General features: G+C 45.4%; 1 protein-coding gene and 2 long non-coding RNA genes across 5 annotated transcripts; 2 read left to right on the top strand and 1 right to left on the bottom strand.

Annotated features, from left to right (window-relative positions):
- Positions 1–451: 451 nt before the first annotated feature.
- Positions 452–9,514, top strand: LOC120812716 (leucine-rich repeat-containing protein 4-like). Of its 3 annotated transcripts, none has more exons than XR_013455014.1 (3): positions 452–1,804; positions 1,970–4,189; positions 8,357–9,514. XR_013455014.1 is itself a non-coding variant. In XM_040168887.2 (3 exons), the coding sequence occupies exon 3, from the start codon at positions 2,091–2,093 to the stop codon at positions 4,086–4,088; it is 1,998 nt and encodes a 665-aa protein (XP_040024821.2). In that variant the 5' UTR covers positions 452–1,601; positions 1,689–1,804; positions 1,970–2,090; the 3' UTR covers positions 4,089–5,326. The 3 variants fall into 3 exon arrangements, 2 of the variants coding, with proteins under 2 accessions (XP_040024821.2, XP_077953829.1); XM_040168887.2 differs by lacking the exon at positions 8,357–9,514 and having other exon boundaries at positions 452–1,601; positions 1,689–1,804; positions 1,970–5,326; XM_078097703.1 differs by lacking the exon at positions 8,357–9,514 and having other exon boundaries at positions 1,970–5,326.
- A 24-nt stretch (positions 9,515–9,538) lies between these two features.
- LOC144391131 (uncharacterized) lies at positions 9,539–23,281 on the bottom strand. Its single transcript, XR_013455017.1, has 2 exons — positions 23,004–23,281; positions 9,539–22,845 (listed from the first exon to the last, which is right to left on the bottom strand). It is a non-coding gene; the product is annotated as an uncharacterized LOC144391131 (long non-coding RNA).
- On the top strand, positions 15,258–22,451 carry LOC144391130 (uncharacterized). The gene is made up of 2 exons (XR_013455016.1): positions 15,258–19,438; positions 19,515–22,451. It is a non-coding gene; the product is annotated as an uncharacterized LOC144391130 (long non-coding RNA).
- Positions 23,282–27,821: the final 4,540 nt, after the last annotated feature.

Raw genomic sequence — 27,821 nt, forward strand, 5'->3', positions numbered from 1 at the left:
AGACGGATCACCAAAACCACTCCGGAGTTGGAGCAGAAAGTCTGACCTCTCATCTCTGCACGATACACTAGGAATTGCAGGGTTTCCATTTTCGTTCTAACAATAGGTTGGACTAGAAAAACTAGACAGAGAGCAAGAGTGTGAGAGAAGACGATAGTCACAGTGAAGGGGGGGCGAGGGGGGGTTGAACGTGTTAATACAGAAGAACACTGCATCAAACCAATGCACTGCTCTCTGAGGCTGGCTGAGCAGCTGAGAGGAGTGCGTCAGCAGTACATTGACGTTCCCGCTGAAGGACAAAGGGAGGGGGGCAGAGCGAGCGTCTTAGCCTCAGCTTGCAACACTAACACAGAGAGATGGAGGGGGGGGGGGGGGGGGGGGGGGGGGGGGGGTAGAATAGAGAAAAGAGAGAGATTGAAGATTAAACAAGAAGGGGAGATGTGGATTAGAATGCTGCTCCTGCTGCTTGTGAGACGGCGGGCTGCCTGAGCACGTCCTCCTCTTCATCTTTCTCTCTCACCCCCCCACACACACACACGCACACAAACACACACACACACACACACACACACACACACACACACACACAAACACACACACACACACAAACACACACACACACACACAAACACACACACACACACAAACACACACACACACACACACACACACACTCTATCTCTTGATCTGTCAGAGGTTCTCTCTCACTCTTTCTCTCTCGCTCTCTGCTTCACTCTGGCTACTGCAGTAGGTCTGCCGGTCATGCATATGGCTAACTGCCTCAATTTACTACCTCAACCATGGGAGAAAAAAAACAACTGATGAATAAGCAGCCGGAGGACCACTGCGGGAGACAGTGCACGTGACAAGCGTTGCGCGGAGGAAACCTTGTAAGAACACCTTTCTCTGTTTTTTTGGATACAGACACGAAGCGCACTTTCACACACACACACAGACGTCCTCCCAGCGTCGTTGCTTTCTGTATTTTTGTTCATTGCAGAAGAGGACACGAGTGCTCTCTCTCTCACTCTCTTCCGACAGCCTTTTGCAAAGCTCCAACAGTGCAGCGCATCTCCTTCTCCAACCCCCTCACCCAGCGCCACCATCTCTGCCACTAGCCCCCCCCACCCCCCCTCCTCACCCCAGGAGGAATAGATGGATTACTGCTAACTGTGCACATGGCAGCCTGCAGCTGCTCTGACCAGGGCCAGTCCAACGTTTGGAGGAAGAAAAAGGAGACCGAGGAGGAGAGAAGAGGGGGAGGATGACTGTACCGGGAGTCCTTTTAGCCTTTTTCTGTCTCTCAGTCTCTGTCACAATGGGGCTAATCACCGACTGACTTGCCCCTGGCAAAGTCACAGTGAGGCAGCTCTCCACCGAGCAGGCAACCAGTCGACAAGCCAGCACATGTATCAGGAGCCAACCGGACTTGGGATTTTTATTTATTTCCGTCAGTCACTTCTCTTCTCTTTACTGCGTTATGGATCGTTGTGATTTATCCAACGTGGAGCTGCATGTCGGAGTCCGTAGCAGTACGGAGCCGTAGAGGGGGCAGAAGCGATCCCGGCACCCGCCAAGCATTCATGGCCTTACCTCTGCTTGTGAGTGCTTTTCATGCTGCTTTCCCTCTTTAATACTAGGAGCCATTTTGTACCCTTGGCTAATAAAGGTCCACCTCACTTTTTTAGAGGGGAGAAGCTAAAAAAAAAACTTCAATCTGATGTCTCTCCATGGAAGACGATGAATAACTGTTGCTTTTAAAATCTGGACAAGATGCCAAAAGGACTACTTCCAAACTAATGAGGTACGTCACTAATAATGTCGTTCAACCTTTTTCTTACATTGCTGCACTGCTTTTCTTCTGCTACGTCTCTTGTATTAATCTCTCTTCCTCTCTGTCCCTCTTTTTTTCCCTTCTCTCTCTCTCTCACACACACACACACACACACACATACCAATTTTGATGTAGCATCTCCGTTCACCATCGATGGAACTTGGGAGCCTTGAGCTGCTCCAGCCCGGCTAGGGTGGTCTGTCCTCTGGTGTGTGCCGCCTCCCCCCACCATGCAGAATAATGAGCCCTCCACACCATGAGTCCTCTGGGCCAGGTTAGTGTGCAGCCTACCTGGAACGCAGCCCTGCTCGCCGTGCTCTCCTTTATGGTGCCTGCTCTCAGTATGGGCCAGTCCACGGGCCCTGCGGTGGGCTCGGCTAATCCACAGAACTGCCCAGGTGTGTGCTCGTGCACTAACCAGCTGAGCAAGGTAGTGTGTACCCGCCGAGGCCTGGTTAGGGTTCCACCCAACATCCCAGCCAATACCAGGTACCTAAACCTGATGGAAAACAGCATTGAAACTATACAAGCAGACACCTTCAGGCACCTGCATCACCTGGAGGTGCTGCAGTTGGGCAGGAATGCTATCCGACAGATTGAGGTGGGTGCCTTCAATGGCTTGACCAGCCTCAATACCCTGGAGCTGTTTGACAACAGACTCACTGTCATACCCAGTGGAGCTTTTGAGTACCTCTCAAAGTTGAGAGAGTTGTGGCTAAGAAACAATCCCATTGAGAGCATCCCCTCTTATGCATTCAACCGTGTCCCTTCCCTCATGAGACTGGACTTGGGACAACTGAAGAAGTTGGAGTATATCTCGGATGGGGCATTTGAGGGACTTCAAAACCTCAAGTATCTTAACTTGGGGATGTGCAACCTGAGGGAATTTCCTAATCTTTTACCACTGGCGGGACTGGAGGAGCTAGAAATATCAGAGAATGTTTTCCCCGAACTGAAGCCCGGGGCCTTCCGTGGTCTTAAAAATCTACGTAAACTGTGGATTATGAACTCGGCTATCACTACCATTGAGAGGAATGCATTTGATGACATCACCGCCTTGGTGGAGCTGAATTTAGCCCATAATAATCTGTCATCCCTTCCCCATAACCTCTTCACTCCTCTTCAGTATCTGGTGGAGCTCCACCTACACCACAACCCTTGGCGATGTGATTGTGATGTGGTGTGGCTCTCCTGGTGGCTCAGAGAATACATTCCCACAAATTCCACATGCTGCGGACGCTGCCACACCCCGGTCAACATGAGAGGACGATATTTGGTGGAAGTTGATCAGATCACCTTTCAATGTTCAGCACCGTTCATACTTGATGCCCCCAGAGATCTGAACATCTCCGCAGCGAGGGTGGCAGAACTAAAGTGTTGTACAGCCGCGATGAGCTCAGTCCGATGGCTTCTACCCAATGGCACTGTATTGACCCACGGCTCGGCCCACCCAAGGATATCTGTCCTTAATGATGGAACACTGAACTTCTCCAACGTTCTGCCATCAGACACAGGAATCTACACCTGCATGGTCAGCAACATGGCGGGGAATTCCAATGCCTCGGCCTACCTAAACGTAAGCAATGCTGAACTCAACACGTCTAATCTGTCCTATTTTACCACCGTGACAGTGGAGGTTTTGGAGCCGATGGTGGAGGAGACCCCTAAATCCAAGCCTACCATCCCTGCCTCGCCATCTGTCTTTCAGCCTGTCTTCATCTCCACACCCACTGTGATGTTCCAAAACCCTCAGACTCCCAAGCAGGTGTCAATCCCCACTGCCAGAGTCCCAAGTGGGCCAGCCGCCAGCCTGGATGAGGTGATGAAAACCACCAAAATCATCATTGGCTGTTTTGTCGCTGTTACCTTGCTGGCTGCGGCGATGTTGATAGCATTCTATAAACTGCGTAAGCGGCATCAACAGAGGAGCACTGTGGCAACAGCCAGGACCATAGAAATCATACAGCTAGAGGAAGAAGTTCCTCCTCTTCGCCCAACCACGTCTGGATCTAGTGGCTCTGATGACACACTGTTGGTACTGCCTACTTTGGTGGAACACAACAGAAACACCTTTAAGCCTGGGTACGTGTCCTCTACATCATCCCGCCAAGGGAACTATGGAGCCCAATGGACCCAGAACAACTCTCTTCATCGCTCAGTCAGACAGCATCACAGCCGCATCAGCACCATTGCTGATCCCTACATCATTAAGACTACTCATGGCAAGGAGAAGGTTCAAGAGACCCAAATCTGAGCATTGCTCCCTTTGGATTTATCTCTGACTCAGCCCCGGCCTCTCCTCTCCACCTCTCTGCTCATCAGTCCATGCAATATAAATCCACAAAGAACAAAACGGTAACTTTCTTTTGTACAGAAGTGCAAAACAGAGAGAGATGTTTGTTTCTTGTACATGCCTATACATACGTATATATACAGAAAAGAACTGCAAATATATATATATATATATATATATATATATAAATTAGATTTTGGCCAGGCAGTGGTGAAACAGAGAATATATCCAAAAAGAAAGTCATTTGAAATATTTTCTAATAACTGGTGACTTCTATTTAAAAAAAAAAGACAAATATACTGAGTTGCTTTTGTGATTCATGATACACGGTGGTTCGGTCTGCTGTAGGAAAAGAGGCATTCAGTCGGTTTTTTGACCATATTTAGAAAGCAGTTAAACACTCTTTATACAGGTACCAGTTTCTAAATACAGCCCCAAATGTAAGCTCCAGTTTTTACTGTGCCAAATATTATAATATATGCAATACATTTCCAGACTTAGGTACACAAAAAGACACAACCGCAAAATCTAGATGGATAGAGACATTTGTCCAAGGATAGCAGCGTAATGGCATCGATAGAATGTGCTGTTCAGTAGCTATCAGCCAAATGCTTTTGGACTGCAGTGAATTTTGGCAGCTTAGGTTTAACCCTCTGTTTGCTGGAGCTGAGCTGCATTCATTCTACAGTGCCAGGGCTTCTTAGTTGTAGTGTATCTAAAGATGTTTATTTAGTGTACACATGATTCCTCACTGGTTTAACTGGTCAAGAGCAGGTTGATGACAGTTGTTGCAAATACTTTGTTCAGTTGTTGGTTGCATTTTCATTTAACTTTTTCATTGTTTATTTTTGACATGCTTCTTAATGGCTTGCGTAGAGTTTAGGGCTAATTTAATAATGCATTAAAGCAGTTGCCTGACTTGTCTCTGCAAGGGCTCATTGCGATGCTCATTTTTTCAATGGAACAAACATGTGAAACAGAACTTTGCTGACCATTCTGCTTTCAGAGAAAGAAAACAAGGATTGAAGTGAAACAAATGAATGTCTGATTCTGGGGCTTTTCCATGGACTACACTGAAACATGACTCTCTTTTTGTTTTCCTTTTAAACCGTTTAAACAGTTTAGCAACAATATTTTTATGGAGAGACAAATGGAAGCTATGAAAAATAAAAATAAAACTTTGGTTTGAATTTCTCTGATCAGAAACACTTCATCTGATGCTTTTTCATGTCTCTGAATATATTTCCATTTGTGTGTAAGTTGTTTAATCGCAATGGCTGGAAGCAGTATTGTAAATTGTATCATACCCCAAACCCCCATCTTATGGTCCTATGCATTTACTTAGTGTTTGCATGAATGGGTCTTTAAGTAACTGGTGTACAATGCTGCATTATACCCCACAGTGGGGCTCTATGCAGGTCAGATAGGCTGTTGGTCTTTGATGCCTCGGCTTAGTTCTTAACATTGATTTCTCAGTGACTGTGATGGGGAAAAAAATAGATGTAACCCACAGTTCTACAGTTTGTGGGTTTCTTTTCCTTACATGCTTACCCGAAGGTTGTAATTCCTATCAGAATCATAGGATTTATGAGTTATAAAATTGTATACACATATATATATATATATATATATATATATACGCTGTATGTGCCAGAACATTCTGAACTATCTTGACGTCCAGCATCTGAAAGCCCAGCCCAGCTAACATAAATAAGTGTGCAGTCTTTGTGGTGACTGAAACTTCTTAACGTAGACCTCATACTTTTGCCCTTCAAACAACCACTCACCAATCCTCTTCCCTTTGTGCTGATTAAGACACATACTTTTCAACCCAAAAGGTTCCTGGTCATATACGAGGTATAAGTCCAAATACAAAAATGCTTAGGCTATTTGGGAATATAGAAACATTACAGTGTGACCCCGTATGGTAATTGTGGTAAGGCTTCATTTAAAACCTACAGGCTGAACTTCCTGTACCATCAACAGTCTGTTAATAATGCGCTCAGAGGCACCGAATGGCATTTACTTTATGCGCACATTTCCAGACTGCATTACAGCAGGTACTCTGGGGCAGTGAAATGAAACAGGGACAGCAATGTAACAGTCAGGATTGCAGGTTAAGTAGATTTTTTCAATATATATATATATATATATATGTGAAAGTACATACATATATATGGTGCATAGAAATAAATTAAGGCATATAACATATTGCAGGGCATAAAACAAAAAAAGCAAATTCCTTTAATGATATTCACATTTTGGAGGTTTTGACAGCGCTGAAAGGATGTGTTTGTGTTTTCTGCCAGCACACCTGGCAGCGTGAGAATACGAGTGGGCCTCAACAAGCAGATGGAGCTCCAGTGACTATGTCAAGTGTTACTTCATTTTCTTCTAAATGTGAGCACAATACACTGACTATTCAATCACCTCCAGAATGTGATGACCACTCTGTGCTTTGACAAAATAGACTGTTGTCACAGTACGTGTGGGTTGTAAGAGAGCATTATTTCCCCAGCACAGCATGACTCTGGCTAAGCTACCACATAAAAGCCTGTTGGCTGTTTATACATCCTTTAATGTGCCTTTATAAGCAGCCAAAAAAACTAACCACTACTTTGTTTGTTCTTATCTCATTCCTCCTCCTCCTCCCCTTCAGTATTAAAATTGGAAGGGGAAGCAAGTCAAGATTCAATATAATACTATCAACCATTAAGTCGAATCACCGTTTGCTGCTCCAGAGTCAAGGGGGAAGAGGCTGGAGTGGATTGGCCATTGTGTTAATCGCTGAAAACAAGGGCACAGAGAATAGTCCCTCCCTGACACCATCAGTAGGGTTAATACCAATCTGTTCTCTCGGGTGGCTGCCGTCTTATCTCCACCAGCTGAGTCAGTCATAAGCTTTGAATTTTGCTGTATGTACGCTTTTATCCAAAGCAACGTACAATAAGTGCATTCAACCATAGGGTACAAACTCAGGAGAACAAGAAACAAGAAAGTGCAATTTCCTCAAATAAGCCAATTTACAATTTGCTATAGATGAGTGACGTTACAAGTACAATTTAAGTGCTACAATTTGTTAGTCTTTAGTCGAGGTACAGTCTGAAGAGGTGTGTCTTTAGTTTGCGGCGGAAGATGTGAAGGCTCTCTGTGGTCCTGATGTCTTCAGAGAGCTCGTTCCACCATTTCGGCGCAAGGACAGCGAAGAGTGGAGATCTAGTCGAGTGTTTTGCTTTCAGTGAGGGAGGGACGAGTATGTTATTCGTTTGACAAAGCAGCTGCACATATTTGCTTTGTCTTTTGGAGCATGCCCAACGGTTTCCCAATTAAGCCAATGGGTTACTGATAAAGCTTCAGCTAAAGACATATTGCATCTTTTTCAGTGTCAGAGGCTCGTGCTGCTGTCCATATTGGCAGGGGCTTGGGGAGGTAAAAAAAAATTGGCTACGCTGCCACTATATGGCATCTCTCACTCGGATAGATAGGATCTGCAGAGAGAGAAAACCGAAAAGGGGGTTTGGATAAAGCTCTACAGCATCCATGAAGTTAAGGGTTTGTTGGGAACAAGTCCTTGAGCCTTAAGATCCATAACTGTTAATGAAGTTCCCATCAGTAAGAGGTGTTGGTCAGGTGGCGGGACAAAGCAATTAACACAGTTTCTTCACTGAATGATGCCCACAAAGGAATCTACGGTCCTGTTAGAAGTGAGAAACAACATCTAGAAACAAGTATGTAAAAGTAAAGAAAAATTACACGTGAAAATGTCTATTTTAGAGGCTGAAAAAGTTTGAACTGAAGCCTCGGAGCAATTTGCATGTTTTCAATTGAACTGGTACTTGGTTTGGGTCAAGGTCAAATATGACAGTTATATGACAGTTAAAAGTGTTAATCTCGAACACACTTCATAGACATACACATGCAAACCAGATTGCTCTTCCAATTGGCTTTATTCTCAGTTTTTTTCTTCTCACTTCTATATAATTGCCCAATTTATTTGTAGTGTTTGCAACTAAAACAGACATTTAAATCCAGTACACCGCTAAACAGTTTTTGCACCTAGTGCCACTGACTGGGCTCCCTTATCAGCTGAACACGGTTTGCGACGAATATGTGGAACCTACGGGCATCATTGTTAATGTACCCAAGCACAACTTGTGAATCTGTCCAGAAAAATTCTTCATCAATCCTTATGTCAAGTTCAGCTTTTAACATGACACTGACTTTTGCAGAAACCACAGCAGCCGTGAGTTCTAGCCTCGGGATGCTTGTGACGTTTGAGGGTGCAACCCTTGCTTTTGCCAACACAAGACTGCAATGGACTTCATCCATGTCATTTTTGTACCTGAGGTAAGAACATGCACCGTATCCTACGCAGCTGGCATCCGAAAAATGGTGCAACTCTACTCTAACAATGTTGTGGAAGCCATACGGGTGATAACATCTCGGAATTGAAACCTCTTTCAACTTGTGCAGACCATTTTTCCACTCCTCCAACCGTAGCATCATATCTTCTGAGAGCGGATCATCCCACCCGATGCCGATGTCTCGGTGGCACAGCTCTTGAAGTATACGCTTTCCTGTTAGGCTGAATGGAGCGATGAATCCAAGTGGGTCATACAGAGAGGCAATGACCGAAAGTCAACCACGCCGGGTTGAAGGCTGATCTTTCAAGCTGCTATTAAAGCTGAAAGTGTCAGTTTTAATTGCCCATTGAATGCCGAGTGCACGTTCTGACGGGGTTGGATCCAGTCCAAGGGGTTCGATGGTTGCTGCTCTTTCTGAGGGATTTAAGCAGGTGAGAGCTGTTTCCTCGTTTGAGTTGAATTTATGAAGGCGTAGGCCTCCTCTTTTGCACAACTCCTGTGACTCAGTGATAAGTTTCTTGGCTTCCTCGATTGATGGGACACTGACTAACCCGTCATCAACATGAAAGTTTTTCTCCACAAATGTTGATGCTAGCGGATAGGTGGCTTTGTGTTGCCGTGCCAGATGTTTCAAGCCAAAATTGGCACATCCTGGAGACGATGCAGCTCCGAAGAAATGAACAGTCATCCTGTATTCCTGTGGTTCCTTCTCCAAATCTCCACCTTTCCACCAGAGGAATTTGAGATAATTCCTGGCTTCAGGAGTGACAGAGAATTGATAAAACATTCTTTCGATGTCACAGATGATCGCTACGGCCTCCTTTCTGAACCGGCAAAGAACTCCTACCAGTGGATTGATAAGATCAGGCCCAGTTAGTAGAGTGTCGTTTAGAGAAACGCCATGGAATTTGGCTGAACAGTCGAATACGACTCTCAGTTTGTCTGGTTTTCTGGGGTGATAGACGCCGTGATGCGGAAGGTACCACTGTGGTGGAAGATTTTGCACAGACAATCGTTAAGTAAGAATCAAAGGCTCTGAGTCAAGTATGTCTTTTCTCCGTTTATTTCCTTGCAAGGGAAAACCAGTCACAACAGCTACATGGTCAGTAGACTGTCAAGAACCTCCTTCCTCCCCCAACACATCGAGGCAGTTCTTATACCTGAATTTAGATATCGGTGGCGTCAACAGAAACCGTTAACCATCTTGTTGAGTATCTACAGCCAGGGTACTGGGAACATCTTATCCATGTAAGACACGTCAGTTCTTTGACCGTGTCCCTGCTCTCCCAACATGCTTAAACAAAGGTGGTCATAGACATAACAAACACTTTGTTCAATCTCTACAGCTATGACGCTGGAAACATCTAATCCAAGTGGGAGACATCAGTTCTTATGTCAGGGCCTTTGTGATCTAAGCACTTGCAACTAATAAACTGGTTATACAAATGAAGCATTTAAAAGGGTCACATATCATTTTCCCATTACATTCCACTCTTTTGATTACATAATAATCACAAACTATGCAATCAATTTAGAATGCCTACTCTAAAAATTTACCATCCGATATCTACCACATCAAATATCACAAAACATGAACATCTGGACATCGCTCACAAAACTTTGCCTGCCACAGAACAAAAACTCCCTAAAAAACTCTCCGAAATGGGAAAATAGGAAGAAATCTGTTAGGAGAAGATAAAGACTGGAAACCTTCTCACAGGATTTGAGCGTTACACCCCAGATGTCATGTGTACAGTATTGAAATAAAAAAGGAATGAAAACATGTTTAAATCACAATACCAGAACTTGATTCCCTTTCACACAATACAGTTATAGAATATTGTGGAAAGGTCATTATATCAATCATATTTACGTTACATACTAATAAATGCAGGGATAAAAGCTGTTTTTGTGAGAATGTTATTTCTCATTGTTTTAGCAAGCTACTGTGAAACAAAAAACATTTAGAACACCAGGAATGCACACACAGTGTGTCACTATGTCACTATGCATATGTGTCGAGGTCGTAAGTGTTCAGCTCGTCAAGGGAGTCCGAGTCACTGTTGGGGTTATTGTCAGAGTCATTCCATGATAAGAGAGAACCACTCTTTAGATAGCTGATTACAAAATCTCAAAAAGATACTTAGATAATGAAACAGAAGCAAGCAATAATATGAATAAAACCGTAGTGACACAAACGACTACTGTGTCTATGTGGAGGGGTCCTGGCCGTGTTCTTCTTCTTGTGTTGGTCCGCAGGTACACGTTGGGATGTGGAGTCTGCCAACCTTCTTTCTTGTGAGGCACCCGCGTTGTAGACAGTCAACACAGATCACAATGCACTGTGTGTCTGTCGGTCAACTGCCCGTCCGTGGTCACTGGATCGGTGGTGTCGGTTGATTGACACTTGTTGTGGAGGTAGGGTCGCCTGAGCCCACTGCTGGTACTGGATCTGGAACCTTCTTGCAATGGGATGCGTGGACCCAAGTTGCTCTTTCAGCTACCTTGACCGCTGTTTGGGTGACCAGGAGAATCTGGAATGGACCCTGCCACCGTTTAGCTTTCCAACGTTTCCTCCTGAAGTCCTTTACCACCACGAAGTCACCTGGTTGCAGTTGGTGTAGTGGACCTGTTGCTTCTCTTGGAAGTGCAGCTACAACCTGTTTTCTTACATCAGACAAAGTGGAAGACAGTCGAATGCAATAGGTTAACATGTCATTCTCGCACATTGTGGTGGAAGGGAGTGGTGTTCCTGGAGCTTCCACACCTATATGGGGAGGAACTGCGAAAAGGATTTCAAATGGGCTTAGGTTGCTGCGTGTTCGTTTCCTCATCCGCATGTACATCAGAACCAAGGGCAGTGCTTTTGTCCACGGTAGACCTGTGTCTGTGCAACATTTGGCCAGTTTTGTCTTCAATGTTCCATTCTCTCTCTCTACCGCTCCTCCACTAGCTGGATGGTATGCGCAGTGTGTTTTTAAGTCAATACCCAGGTATGCACTTAATTCTGTGATTGCTTGGTTGACAAAATGTGAACCATTGTCGCTAGAAATTTTGCTTGGGATTCCCCAGTGGGGAATGATCTCTGAAATCAAGGCTTTAGCCACTGTGGAGGCTGACTGCTTACTGGAGGGAAACACCTCAACCCATTTGGACCACATGTCTACCATTACAAGACAGTGTTTCTTACCTTCCGATGGGGAGAGTTCCACAAAATCCATCATTACATGTTCAAACGGTCTTGCAGGCGGTGGATGTGCTGCATGATGTGACACCTGTACTGAACGACCTACATTGTGAGTTGCACATGTTATGCATGCTTGGCAGAACCTTTGTGCGTAAGCTGCAAAACCTTTTGTGAACCATGTTGCATCAATGATACTTAACATTCCTCCTTTTGACACATGGTGTAACCCATGAGTCAATTTCGCATAGTGAGGGAAGAAATGTTTAGGTAAGCATGGATTACCATTCGGACCATACCAGATGCCGTCTATGAATTTGGAGCCTGAGGAGGACCAAAAACGTCTCTCATCTGAAGTAGAGAGGGACTGCACGGCTGCAAGAGAGGAGGGAAGAGAACACATGGCAGGAACTGGGCGTGATGGTTTGGGAAGAGGACGTCTAGCAGCCGCTTTTGCAGCTAAGTCTGCTCGCTCATTCCCCTTTGCGATGTCGCCTGTGCCGGATGTGTGCGCTGCACATTTACAAACGGCAATAGCTGTGGGCAACAAAATGGCATCCAATAGTTCTGCTATCAGAGTGTGGTGTAACACTGGTTTGCCATCCGATTTGAGAAAATTTCTGTGTCTCCACAGCGCACCAAAATCATGAACCACGCCAAAAGCGTATCTGGAATCAGTGTGAATGGTTGTCGTTTTATCCTTAGCTAGTTTACAAGCTTCTGTTAGCGCGATTAATTCTGCTGCTTGGGCTGAGAGGTGACATGGAAGAGGGCCGGAACACAGAACAGCTGAGTCTGAAACAACAGAGAAACCCACAAGATTAGAACCAGTCAGGGGATCCCGTGAAGCAGATCCGTCAACATACATTACCATGTCACTGTTGAGCAGAGGTGTATCTGCGAGGTCTCGTCGAGGTGTGCACTGAGCTTCCAGCTCAGCCAAACAATTATGCTCCTCTCCATCCTCCGGAGTGGGGAGAAGAGATGCAGGATTGAGGACATTGCAGCGTTTTACTGTAACGTTCGGCATGTCTAGGAGACATGTGTGATATCGAAGGTAACGCGCTGCAGATAAATGAGACGACTTCTGTTCGAGAAGAATCAGTGAAACCGAATGTGGAACCAATAATGTTAGCGTAGCATAGCCTACAATGTCACGAGAGGCTGTAAGAGCCTTTTCAGCAGCTGCCACAGCTCGAAGGCACTGTGGTATGCCTGCTGCTATCGGATCGAGTTTTGCGGAGAAATAAGCTACTGGTCGTTGTTTATCGCCATAGGATTGTAGGAGCACTGATGTCATACATCCAGAACGTTCATCAACGGTTTGTGTGAACGGTTTATGAGGATCAGGAAGACCCAAAGTCGGAGGAACTTGTAACGCGCATTTCATGTCCGTGAAAGCTTGAGAGGCTGCAGGGAGCCACTGAATTTTTTCCATGTATCAATGCGGACAGAGGTTGCTCGAGTTGGGAGTAATTTGGAATAAATGACCTACAGTAAGAACACATTCCCAAAAATGACATCATCTGTTTCTTGGTTTGTGGTTTTGGAAGTGTTACAATTGAGGCAATGCGTTTTGGTGATAGTGTCTTCCCTTCACCGGAAATGTTATGGCCTAGGAAATGAACGTTTTGTGAAACAAACTGTAGTTTGGATAGGCTGGCCTTGTGTCCTTCCGCTGCTAAGTGTTGAAGCAATTTGAGTGTGTCCTGTTCACACTGCCTTTGTGTTGGAGCTGCAATTAAACAGTCATCAACATACTGCAAAAGCGCTGTTCCTGGAGACAAAGTGAGGCTCTCCAAACTTTCCCTGAGTGCCTCGTTGTAGATCGTAGGTGATTCTGTGTAGCCCTGACACAAGCGTGTGAAAGTGTAAGGCTTGCCATTGAAATTAAACGCAAACCAAAACTGACTGTCAATGTCCACAGGGACACTGAAAAAAGCATTTGAGAGGTCAACCACGGAAAACCATCGAGCATCAGGTGGAACCTGTGCCATAATGGTGTAAGGGTTGTAATGGGAAAATGATATGTGACCCTTTTAAATGCTTCATTTGTATAACCAGTTTATTAGTTGCAAGTGCTTAGGTCACAAAGGCCCTGACATAAGAACTGATGTCTCCCACTTGGATTAGATGTTTCCAGCGTCATAGCTGTAGAGACTGAACAAAGTGTTTGTTATGTCTATGACCACCTTTGTTTAAGCATGTTGGGAGAGCAAGGACACGGTCAAAGAACTGACGTGTCTTACATGGATAAGATGTTCCCAGTACCCTGGCTGTAGATACTCAACAAGATGGTCAACGGTTTCTGTTGACGCCACCGATATCTAAACTTAGGTATAAGAACTGCCTCGATGTGTTGGGAAGAAAAGGAGGTTCTTGACAGTCTACTGACCACGTAGCTGTTGTGACCCTTTTTCCCTTGCAAGGAAATAAACGGAGAAAAGACATACTTGACTCAGAGCCTTTGATTCTTACTTAACGATTGTCTGTGCAAAATCTTCCACCACAATTTGGTGTCAGAAGTGGGATCGTTTGAAGCTCCGTCGGGACTCCGAGGACGTCCGGGAAGTGGCCACTTCAGGATCCACCAAAACGTGATTCTGCCCTATACCTCATCACACTCAGAGAGAGGGGACCGGCGACCAAAAGAGACCTGATTGGCTTCAACAAGATCCGATGAGGAAGATTTTCACACGAATCGGGTAAGAAGTTGATATTCTGATTTTCAAACGGGGCTTCCTGAATTATAACGGGTGATAACAGGTTACAAAGACGGGTATTTAGTACTTTGGGATTTTTTAAAATTATTTTTTCTCTATCTTCTTAGAAAATCCAAATTTCGGTTATTTGATTGGGCTTCTAATGATGATAACTTGTCTTTTTATCCGGTTATTTGAAAAATGTGTATAAAATTATAAGAGTAATTGTACAGTATTTCCGGTTCATCAGCATCCAACTTTTTACTGAGGAAGACAGGGAGCAATGTGCGCATTTACGATTGTATTCAGACTAACTATCTGAAAATCGCATAATTGTGACCCTTGACCAAGGGGGAAGACAGGGGCAATTTGCGTCGCATTATTGTGACCCTTGACCTAAAAGGGGAAGACAGGGGCAATTTGCGTATTACGATTGTATTCAGACTAACACTCTGAAAACGCATAATTGTGACCCTTGACCAAAGGGGAAGACAGGGGCAATTGACAATTGTGACCCTTGACCGAAGGGGAAGATAGGAGGGATTTTGAGAGTTCACTGAAATCGCAAAATCTCAGCCCTTGACCTAACAGGAAGACAGGAACAATATCGGGGTTTTCGGACAGTAATCTGAAAACAGATATTTGCGCCCCTAACCTATATTTATTAACCAATAGTTCTGGTTGGGTTTTAACTTGTATTTTTCCTACGTAAAATAAAATCAAGACGACTATATTTTAAGTAATAAAAAGTATACTTCACCACGCCTGAAAGATGGGTGGTGTACACGGTAAAGGTAAAAAGGAAATGGGTTCTCCGGAGGGACCCCATTGTGGATCTGATGAGAAGGAAATATGGAGATCAATCTCTAGAGTTTTTTGCCCGAGTGGTCAAAAGATTTTGGGTTCCCTGCAAATGGTTCTTTCAGTAGAATAAAACTGAACATGTTACGAACAGGCTCAGAGGGAAAAGAGAAGGGTATAAAAACTCAGAGGGTGATAAAAGGCAAAGACTTGGAGAACATTGAGAAACAAAGTAAATGGTTAAAATGGTGGGAGGATGAATGTGAATGTGAATGTAGAGAAAGGAAACAAATGGCTAAAGAATTGACATGCGCAAAAACCACATTGGTTGAAAAACCAGATCCAAATGTTATTGAACAAAATGACCGATGTGCTTCTTCTCCCTTGTATCCGAGTCTCACAGGGGCTGGCGGCCCTCTCCTCAACACATGCCCACCACCGTACCCTGCTTCACCTGCGAACCAGCAACCTTCGTCTGCATGGTCACAAGCTCCAAAAGTTCACTACACCCGGCAGAGGGAGGAAAAGGAAGCGGCAGTGAAAGCAGCACAGGAACGACTCCTTGGCGAAGAGGAGGAAAAGAGACAGGCTGCTCTCCTCACTCGATCTCGCTCTCCAGGAGCAACCGGAGGGGACACTTCTGCCATCAACAAACTGATTGCAGAGCAACCATCTACATCAGATGTTTTCCCCCTCTTTCGACCCAGAGGGAGTTCCCCCGGATGCAAAATCTGTGCTCCAAACCCCAATGATTCAAGTACCAGGACACTCAGGTCCCATACTTGTTTTCCGGCCTTGGACTGATACGGACATTAGAGCTGCAATGGCTCATCTCCCGCCGATACAGCACTCGGGAAGACTGTTTGCTGAAGCATTCATGGACTTCTGTAAGCAATTCCTGCCCAACTTTGCTGAAATTCGACGTGTTCTAATGAGTCACGTGGGTCCGACTCACTACCAAAAGCTCAACCAGCTGGTTGCAGGAGACACCAGTGCGGCAGACGTTGAATGGAGTTCAAATCAAAATAAGCCGTACAGAGACGCACTCACGGCTTTGAGCGACGGCATAAAGACATTGTTCCCTGACAAAGTGGATATGACTCCCATCAACAATAGCAAGCAGGCAGCGGGTGAGTCCGTCCATGATTACTACCAAAGACTTCTCACAGTGTTTAATCTTAACAGTCGCATTCCACAACCCGCCGCGTTAGGAGACGCTCTGGGGACGTGGGAATCACACCTGAAGAATGCTTTCATGAATGGACTATTGCCCGACATAAAAATGAATGTGCAGCGCTCTGTGGCTGGAATGGAAGACTCGCGACTCGCGGATGTAAAGAAACATGCTGCGCATGCGCAATCCATGGACATAGAGAGAACTGACCACGAGGGGAAAAGGCGCTCTCGTCAGATTGAACTCGCCCAACTGACTATGCTCCAAGCTGTCACTCAACTTGCCAGAAACGACCGCCCACGGGATCCCAACCAATGGGGCGGATTCAGGGGGCGTGGTCGGGATATGACGAGGGGACGCTCCTCCTGGAACCAGGAGGGATCACAGCTGTCTCCACCCAATGACTATGATACGTGTTTCCGCTGTGGCGAACAAGGACATTGGCACAGAGAATGTCCACAAAATGCACCTCGTAGAGGATGGGGGCGTGGACTGGCCAGACGAGGAAGGGGTGGCAACGCACATTCCGATTGACGTGAGGCGGAGGGGGAGGAGGCTGCATGTGAGGGGGAGACGGCAACCATGCTGAGGCCTCACAGGATAAGGGAAGTAAAACACACACACACCGCAGCCTGCAATGAAGAAACGCTTTCTGCACTAACTCCCTGCACACACACACACACACACACACACCGGAGCAACAACAAGCTCTCGTGGACATCACAGAGCAATTGAGAACACAACAAAAGCTTTCACTTAAACACACATACGCAAAGTTTTCAGGAAAATCATTTGAAAATATGCCCACCACTATGGTGCAAATTCAAGGGAAACTTTTATCGTTTTTGGTTGATTCGGGGGCTACACATTCTGTAATACAACAGAAGTATTTTCCAGGTCAGAAACTTAGTGGAAAACAGGTTTTCTCACAAGGAGCTTCAGGGATGACTATTGTAGAGAGATTTACGGCACCTATGACCAGTACACACACTGACTCAACTGACCCTGAACCAGACATCACAGTAAAACATTCCTTTTTGCTGTCCTCTTGCTGTCCCATTAATCTAATGGGCAGAGACCTCATGTGTTCTTTCGGCATTAGCCTCATCTCCACTCCTACAGGGTTGCAAGTGGTGAGATGCAGAGCCATTGACCAGATGGCAAATACAGTTATAAGTGATCCAATGTTTGTGTACCAGTGGTGGCTTCCGGTTGACTCACAATCAGAATTGTCCCACCTGGCAGCATCACGCGTCCAGTCTGAGGCAGAGTGCATGGATGCTTCATATCTCCACTGCACAGCTCATGTGTCACATGGCCCAGATAAGCAATATGATGCATTATTTCTACAGGATCTGAATGATCAAATTGCATGTATGACATTGTTTTGGTCCACACTTAAATGTGCTGTTTCCGTTTCTCTCACCCCCTCTCAGCAGCACCTCTTTAATGTGGACTCTTCTTTCCCACACATCTCCTTGTCTAAAGCAGCAACAGACCAATGGAGAGATTTGGGACATTTTGTCACGGCGTGCGAGGCATTGGCAGATTGGGAGGCTACACCAGATCCACTTGTGATGCGCTCTCCGTCGACAGGCTTCTTTAAACAGCCATTCGCATTTTGCACACCTGCTCTCAGATCTGTTTATGTCATGGATGAAAATAACATATTTTCGGACACACACACTGATACATTTTTGACTAATGTCTCCTCTATTTCTCCTGCCCTCAGTTCTGTTCCAGACACCTTGTGGGCAGCGCATAAATATGACGTGGGACTCATCAAAAAATGTCAACCTGTGGTCATCACTCCTCGATCAGACTTCCGTCCCCACAAACATCAATACCCACTGCGCCAAGAGGCCATTGACGGTATAACACCGGTGTTCAACTCCCTCTTAAAGGCCGGAGTCATTGTTCCATGTCCTGACTCGCCGGTAAGAACACCTATTTTTCCAGTTAAAAAGATCAGAGATGCAGGCAAACCAACTGAGTGGCGCTTCATGCAGGACCTAAAAGCAGTTAATGCAGCCGTCCATGCACGAGCCCCAAATGTTCCCAACCCTTACACCATTATGGCACAGGTTCCACCTGATGCTCGATGGTTTTCCGTGGTTGACCTCTCAAATGCTTTTTTCAGTGTCCCTGTGGACATTGACAGTCAGTTTTGGTTTGCGTTTAATTTCAATGGCAAGCCTTACACTTTCACACGCTTGTGTCAGGGCTACACAGAATCACCTACGATCTACAACGAGGCACTCAGGGAAAGTTTGGAGAGCCTCACTTTGTCTCCAGGAACAGCGCTTTTGCAGTATGTTGATGACTGTTTAATTGCAGCTCCAACACAAAGGCAGTGTGAACAGGACACACTCAAATTGCTTCAACACTTAGCAGCGGAAGGACACAAGGCCAGCCTATCCAAACTACAGTTTGTTTCACAGAACGTTCATTTCCTAGGCCATAACATTTCCGGTGAAGGGAAGACACTATCACCAAAACGCATCGCCTCAATTGTAACACTTTCAAAACCACAAACCAAGAAACAGATGATGTCATTTTTGGGAATGTGTTCCTACTGTAGGTCATTTATTCCAAATTACTCCCAACTCGAGCAACCTCTGTCCGCATTGATACATGGGAAAAATCTCAGCGCGCATGATCAAATTCAGTGGCTCCCTGCAGCCTCTCAAGCTTTCACGGACATGAAATGCGCGTTACAAGTTCCTCCGACTTTGGGTCTTCCTGATCCTCACAAACCGTTCACACGAACCGTTGACGAACGTTCTGGATGTATGACATCAGTGCTCCTACAATCCCATGGCGATAAACAACGACCAGTAGCTTATTTCTCTGCAAAACTCGATCCGGTAGCAGCAGGCTTACCACAGTGCCTTCGAGCTGTGGCAGCTGGCAGCAGTCTCCTAGACATGCCGAATGTTACAGTAAAACGCTGCAATGTCCTCAATCCTGCATCTCTTCTCCCCACTCCGGAGGATGGAGAGGAGCATAATTGTTTGGCTGAGCTGGAAGCTCAGTGCACACCTCGACCAGACCTCGCAGACACACCTCTGCTCAACAGTGACATGGTAATGTATGTTGACGGATCTGCTTCACGGGATCCCCTGACTGGTTCTAATCTTGTGGGTTTCTCTGTTGTTTCAGACTCAACTGTTCTGTGTTCCGGCCCTCTTCCATGTCACCTCTCAGCCCAAGCAGCAGAATTAATCGCGCTGACAGAAGCTTGTAAACTAGCTAAGGATAAAACGACAACCATTCACACTGATTCCAGATACGCTTTTGGCGTGGTTCATGATTTCGGCGCGCTGTGGAGACACAGAAATTTTCTCAAATCGGATGGCAAACCAGTGTTACACCACACTCTGATAGCAGAACTATTGGATGCCATTTTGTTGCCCACAGCTATTGCCGTTTGTAAATGTGCAGCGCACACATCCGGCACAGGCGACATCGCAAAGGGGAATGAGCGAGCAGACTTAGCTGCAAAAGCGGCTGCTAGACGTCCTCTTCCCAAACCATCACGCCCAGTTCCTGCCATGTGTTCTCTTCCCTCCTCTCTTGCAGCCGTGCAGTCCCTCTCTACTTCAGATGAGAGACGTTTTTGGTCCTCCTCAGGCTCCAAATTCATAGACGGCATCTGGTATGGTCCGAATGGTAATCCATGCTTACCTAAACATTTCTTCCCTCACTATGCGAAATTGACTCATGGGTTAGACCATGTGTCAAAAGGGGGAATGTTAAGTATCATTGATGCAACATGGTTCACAAAAGGCTTTGCAGCTTACGCACAAAGGTTCTGCCAAGCATGCATAACATGTGCAACTCACAATGTAGGTCGTTCAGTACAGGTGTCACATCATGCAGCACATCCACCGCCTGCAAGACCATTTGAACATGTAATGATGGATTTTGTGGAACTCTCCCCATCGGAAGGTAAGAAACACTGTCTTGTAATGGTAGACATGTGGTCCAAATGGGTTGAGGTGTTTCCCTCCAGTAAGCAGACAGCCTCCACAGTGGCTAAAGCCTTGATTTCAGAGATAATTCCCCGCTGGGGAATCCCAAGCAAAATTTCTAGCGACAATGGTTCACATTTTGTCAACCAAGCAATCACAGACTTAAGTGCATACCTGGGTATTGACTTAAAAACACACTGCGCATACCATCCAGCTAGTGGAGGAGCGGTAGAGAGAGAAAATGGAACATTGAAAACAAAACTGGCCAAATGTTGCACAGACACAGGTCTACCCTGGACAAAAGCACTGCCCTTGGTTCTGATGTACATGCGGATGAGGAAACAAACACGCAGCAACCTAAGCCCATTTGAAATCCTTTTCGCAGTTCCTCCCCATATAGGTGTGGAAGCTCCAGGAACACCACTCCCTTCCACCACAATGTGCGAGAATGACATGTTAACCTATTGCATTCGACTGTCTTCCACTTTGTCTGATGTAAGAAAACAGGTTGTAGCTGCACTTCCAAGAGAAGCAACGGGTCCACTACACCAACTGCAACCAGGTGACTTCGTGGTGGTAAAGGACTTCAGGAGGAAAAGTTGGAAAGCTAAACGGTGGCAGGGTCCATTCCAGATTCTCCTGGTCACCCAAACAGCGGTCAAAGTAGCTGAAAGAGCAACTTGGGTCCACGCATCCCATTGCAAGAAGGTTCCAGATCCAGTACCAGCAGTGGGCTCAGGCGACCCTACCCCCACAAAAAGTGTCAATCAACCGACACCACCGATCCAGTGACCACGGACGGGCAGTTGACCGACAGACACACAGTGCATTGTGATCTGTGTTGACTGTCTACAACGCGGATGCCTCACAAGAAAGAAGGTTAGCAGACTCCACATCCCAACGTGTACCTGCGGACCAACAACAGAAGAAGAACACGGCCAGGACCCCTCCACATAGACACAGTAGTCGTTTGTGCCACGACAGTTTTATTCATATTATTGCTTGCTTCAGTTTCATTGAATCTCAGCATCTTTTTGTGATTCCGTAGTCCGCTGCCTAAAGAGTGGTTCTCTCTTATCATGGAATGACTCTGACAATAACCCCAACAGTGACTCGGACTCCCTTGACGAGCTGAACACTTACGACCTCGACACGTACGCATAGTGACATAGTGACACACTGTCTGTGTGCATTCCTGGTGTTCTAAATGTTTTTTGTTTCACAGTAGCTTGCTAAAACAATGAGAAATAACATTCTCACAAAAACAGCTTTTATCCCTGCATTTATTAGTATGTAACGTAGATATGATTGATATAATGACCTTTCCACAATATTCTATATCTGTATTGTGTGAAAGGGGATCAAGTTCTGGTATTGTGATTTAAACATGTTTTCATTTCTTTTTTATTTCAATACTGTACACATGACATCTGGGGTGTAACGCTCAAATCCTGTGAGAAGGTTTCCAGTCTTTATCTTCTCCTAACAGATTTCTTCCTATTTTCCCATTTCGGAGGGTTTTTTAGGGAGTTTTTGTTCTGTGGCAGGCAAAGTTTTGTGAGCGATGTCCAGATGTTCAATGTTTTGTGATATTTGATGTGGTAGATTATATGTGGTAAATTTTTAGAGTAGTCATTCTAAATTGATTGCATAGTTTGTGATTATTATGTAATCAAAAGAGTGGAATGTAATGGGAAAATGATATGTGACCCTTTTAAATGCTTCATTTGTATAACCAGTTTATTAGTTGCAAGTGCTTAGATCACAAAGGCCCTGACATAAGAACTGATGTCTCCCACTTGGATTAGATGTTTCCAGCGTCATAGCTGTAGAGACTGAACAAAGTGTTTGTTATGTCTATGACCACCTTTGTTTAAGCATGTTGGGAGAGCAAGGACACGGTCAAAGAACTGACGTGTCTTACATGGATAAGATGTTCCCAGTACCCTGGCTGTAGATACTCAACAAGATGGTCAACGGTTTCTGTTGACGCCACCGATATCTAAACTTAGGTATAAGAACTGCCTCGATGTGTTGGGAAGAAAAGGAGGTTCTTGACAGTCTACTGACCACGTAGCTGTTGTGACCCTCTTTCCCTTGCAAGGAAATAAACGGAGAAAAGACATACCTGACTCAGAGCCTTTGATTCTTACTTAACGATTGTCTGTGCAAAATCTTCCACCACAGGGTTGGGAACATTTGGGGCTCGTGCGTGGACGGCTACATTAACTGCTTTTAGGTCCTGCACGAAGCGCCACTCAGTTGGTTTGCCTGCATCTCTGATCTTTTTAACTGGAAAAATAGGTGTTCTTACCGGCGAGTCAGGACATGGAACAATGACTCCGGCCTTTAAGAGGGAGTTGAACACCGGTGTTATACCGTCAATGGCCTCTTGGCGCAGTGGGTATTGATGTTTGTGGGGACGGAAGTCTGATCGAGGAGTGATGACCACAGGTTGACATTTTTTGATGAGTCCCACGTCATATTTATGCGCTGCCCACAAGGTGTCTGGAACAGAACTGAGGGCAGGAGAAATAGAGGAGACATTAGTCAAAACTGTATCAGTGTGTGTGTCAGAAAATATGTTATTTTCATCCATGACATAAACAGATCTGAGAGCAGGTGTGCAAAATGCGAATGGCTGTTTAAAGAAGCCTGTCGACGGAGAGCGCATCACAAGTGGATCTGGTGTAGCCTCCCAATCTGCCAATGCCTCGCACGCTGCGACAAAAGGTCCCAAATCTCTCCATTGGTCTGTTGCTGCTTTAGACAAGGAGATGTGTGGGAAAGAAGAGTCCACATTAAAGAGGTGCTGCTGAGAGGGGGTGAGAGAAACGGAAACAGCACATTTAAGTGTGGACCAAAACAATGTCATACATGCAATTTGATCATTCAGATCCTGTAGAAATAATGCATCATATTGCTTATCTGGGCCATGTGACACATGAGCTGTGCAGTGGACAGTTCTGATTGTGAGTCAACCGGAAGCCACCACTGGTATACAAACATTGGATCACTCATAACTGTCTTTGCCATCTGGTCAATGGCTCTGCATCTCACCACTTGCAACCCTGTAGGAGTGGAGATGAGGCTAATGCCGAAAGAACACATGAGGTCTCTGCCCATTAGATTAATGGGACAGCAAGAGGACAGCAAAAAGGAATGTTTTACTGTGATGTCTGGTTCAGGGTCAGTTGAGTCAGTGTGTGTACTGGTCATAGGTGCCGTAAATCTCTCTACAATAGTCATCCCTGAAGCTCCTTGTGAGAAAACCTGTTTTCCACTAAGTTTCTGACCTGGAAAATACTTCTGTTGTATTACAGAATGTGTAGCCCCCGAATCAACCAAAAACCAAACCAACCAAATGATTTTCCTGAAAACTTTGCGTATGTGTGTTTAAGTGAAAGCTTTTGTTGTGTTCTCAATTGCTCTGTGATGTCCATGAGAGCTTGTTGTTGCTCTGGTGTGTGAGTGTGAGTGTGAGTGTGCGTGCAGGGAGTTAGTGCAGAAAGCGTTTCTTCATTGCAGGCTGCGGTGTGTGTGTGTTTTACTTCCCTTCCCCTGTGAGGCCTCAGCATGGTTGCCGTCTCCCCCTCACATGCAGCCTCCTCCCCCTCCGCCTCACGTCAATCGGAATGTGCGTTGCCACCCCTTCCTCGTCTGGCCAGTCCACGCCCCCATCCTCTACGAGGTGCATTTTGTGGACATTCTCTGTGCCAATGTCCCTGTTCGCCACAGCGGAAACACGTATCATAGTCATTGGGTGGAGACAGCTGTGATCCCTCCTGGTTCCAGGAGGAGCGTCCCCTCGTCATATCCCGACCACGCCCCCTGAATCCGCCCCATTGGTTGGGATCCCGTGGGCGGTCGTTTCTGGCAAGTTGAGTGACAGCTTGGAGCATAGTCAGTTGGGCGAGTTCAATCTGACGTGACCGCCTTTTCCCCTCGTGGTCAGTTCTCTCTATGTCCATGGATTGCGCATGCGCAGCATGTTTCTTTACATCCGCGAGTCGCGAGTCTTCCATTCCAGCCACAGAACGCTGCACATTCATTTTTATGTCGGGCAATAGTCCATTCATGAAAGCATTCTTCAGGTGTGATTCCCACGTCCCCAGAGCGTCTCCTAACACGGCGGGTTGTGGAAATGCCACTGTTAAGATTAAACACTGTGAGAAGTCTTTGGTAGTAATCATGGACGGACTCACCCGCTGCCTGCTTGGTATTGTTGATGGGAGTCATATCCACTTTGTCAGGGAACAATGTCTTTATGCCGTCGCTCAAAGCCGTGAGTGCGTCTCTGTACGGCTTATTTTGATTTGAACTCCATTCAACGTCAGCCGCACTGGTGTCTCCTGCAACCAGCTGGTTGAGCTTCTGGTAGTGAGTCGGACCCACGTGACTCATTAGAACACGTCGAATTTCAGCAAAGTTGGGCAGGAATTGCTTACAGAAGTCCATGAATGCTTCAGCAAACAGTCTTCCCGAGTGCTGTATCGGCGGGAGATGAGCCATTGCAGCTCTAATGTCCGTATCAGTCCAAGGCCGGAAAACAAGTATGGGACAGCCCCTGTGAGACTCGGATACAAGGGAGAAGAAGCACATCGGTCATTTTGTTCAATAACATTTGGATCTGGTTTTTCAACCAATGTGGTTTTTGCGCATGTCAATTCTTTAGCCATTTGTTTCCTTTCTCTACATTCACATTCACATTCATCCTCCCACCATTTTAACCATTTACTTTGTTTCTCAATGTTCTCCAAGTCTTTGCCTTTTATCACCCTCTGAGTTTTTATACCCTTCTCTTTTCCCTCTGAGCCTGTTCGTAACATGTTCAGTTTTATTCTACTGAAAGAACCATTTGCAGGGAACCCAAAATCTTTTGACCACTCGGGCAAAAAACTCTAGAGATTGATCTCCATATTTCCTTCTCATCAGATCCACAATGGGGTCCCTCCGGAGAACCCATTTCCTTTTTACCTTTACCGTGTACACCACCCATCTTTCAGGCGTGGTGAAGTATACTTTTTATTACTTAAAATATAGTCGTCTTGATTTTATTTTACGTAGGAAAAATACAAGTTAAAACCCAACCAGAACTATTGGTTAATAAATATAGGTTAGGGGCGCAAATATCTGTTTTCAGATTACTGTCCGAAAACCCCGATATTGTTCCTGTCTTCCTGTTAGGTCAAGGGCTGAGATTTTGCGATTTCAGTGAACTCGCAAAATCCCTCCTATCTTCCCCTTCGGTCAAGGGTCACAATTGTCAATTGCCCCTGTCTTCCCCTTTGGTCAAGGGTCACAATTATGCGTTTTCAGACTGTTAGTCTGAATACAATCGTAATACGCAAATTGCCCCTGTCTTCCCCTTTTAGGTCAAGGGTCACAATAATGCGACGCAAATTGCCCCTGTCTTCCCCCTTGGTCAAGGGTCACAATTATGCGATTTTCAGATAGTTAGTCTGAATACAATCGTAAATGCGCACATTGCTCCCTGTCTTCCTCAGTAAAAAGTTGGATGCTGATGAACCGGAAATACTGTACAATTACTCTTATAATTTTATACACATTTTTCAAATAACCGGATAAAAAGACAAGTTATCATCATTAGAAGCCCAATCAAATAACCAAAATTTGGATTTTCTAAGAAGAGAGAGAAAAAATAACTAAGTACTAAATACCCGTCTTTGTAATCTGTTATCACCCGTTATAATTCAGGAAGCCCCGTTTGAAAATCAGAATATCAACTTTTTACCCGATTCGTGTGAAAATCTTCCTCATCGGATCGTGTTGAAGCCAATCAGGTCTCTTTTGGTCGCCGGTCCCCTCTCTCTGAGTGTGATGAGGTATAGGGCAGAATCACGTTTTGGTGGATCCTGAAGGGGCCCCTTCCCGGACGTCCTCGGAGTCCCGACGGAGCTTCAAACGATCCCACTTCTGACACCAAATTGTGGTGGAAGATTTTGCACAGACAATCGTTAAGTAAGAATCAAAGGCTCTGAGTCAAGTATGTCTTTTCTACGTTTATTTCATTGCAAGGTAAAAAGAGTCACAACAGCTACATGGTCAGTAGACTGTCAAGAACCTCCTTCCTCCCCCAACACATCGAGGCAGTTCTTATACCTAAATTTAGATATCGGTGGCGTCAACAGAAACCGTTAACCATCTTGTTGAGTATCTACAGCCAGGGTACTGGGAACATCTTATCCATGTAAGACACGTCAGTTCTTTGACCGTGTCCCTGCTCTCCCAACATGCTAAAACAAAGGTGGTCATAGACATAACAAACACTTTGTTCAATCTCTACAGCTATGACGCTGGAAACATCTAATCCAAGTGGGAGACATCAGTTCTTATGTCAGGGCCTTTGTGATCTAAGCACTTGCAACTAATAAACTGGTTATACAAATGAAGCATTTAAAAGGGTCACATATCATTTTCCCATTACAACCACTCTGTCTCTCCCTCGGATGTTGTAGGGACAGGCTCTGCATCCCCCTTGTTAATTGTTTCTTCCATGAATGTTTTGTATTGATCATAATATTGTTTATTGGTCTTTAATTTCTTCTTAAGACACTGCAGGCGAACTGTTGCTAGCCTCTTGTTGTTTGGTAGGTTGGGTGGCGTTGTAAGAATACGTGTTCAAGATTTGGAGCCTGGTCGGGGTTATCAAAAATTCAGCCGAACGACTTCTCTCGTTCTGGAAAATGTATTTGTCAGATCACAGGTCAAATATCAGCGCTGCGTTTGCAAAGGCAGGAGCAGTTCAGGCAGCACACAGGCCGGAAGAACAACTCCCTAACATCAGCAAGAACATCATGTTTTATAACCCTTGAAAGACAGAGAAGGAAAGATTTCTATTGGCCCTAAACTGGCGTAGAGGAGGACCTTCCACCTCCCGCATCTAAAGATCCGGTCACATCCAATGTCCAGACTCCTGACTTAACGTAAACATCAGCGAACAGAGTGTGTATGTTGAATAGTGTTGGTGTGTCTCTAACCCCCCTTTGGCTGGTAAATCTTCTAGTTGACCCGCAGACCTTGCATTCCTCAGCCAGGACAGAAACTGACTCCCCATCCTGTCAGACTCGTGTCTGCCTGCTTGGCAGATCCTGCTTCCCCCCTTACCTAACTCTTAAATCAAGACAACACAGCAAACCCCCAACTAAGCCCATGAAAAGAACTTTTGATTATCAGCGTGTTGCTCTTGAAAGGGAGTGGCATCTGATAATGTCCGTCCTTTTTCTGCGTGATGTTGTCACTGAGGAACTGTATGAAACGAACATCATTCTGAGACACATATTTATCTTCATAAGTTCTCTCAGTGAAGTCCGATTCTAGGGCCTTTAGAACATCTGTCGCCGATGGATTTGACGGTTCTTTTACTGTGAGCCGATGCACAAAGCTCTGACTTCCTTGTCTGTCTAGGTGGCGGTTTGATGTGCCTATGATACTCCATCCTAGTTCTGATCTCTGTGCAAACTGTTGATTTTTG

The sequence above is a fragment of the Gasterosteus aculeatus genome, chromosome Y (genome assembly GCF_964276395.1).
Source record: "Gasterosteus aculeatus chromosome Y, fGasAcu3.hap1.1, whole genome shotgun sequence".
Classification (NCBI taxonomy): Eukaryota; Metazoa; Chordata; class Actinopteri; order Perciformes; family Gasterosteidae; genus Gasterosteus; species Gasterosteus aculeatus.

Coding starts and splice junctions, on each gene's coding strand:
- LOC120812716 (XM_078097703.1), top strand. CDS start 2,091: ATGAGTCCTCTGGGCCAGGTTAGTGTGCAGCCTACCTGGAACGCAGCC.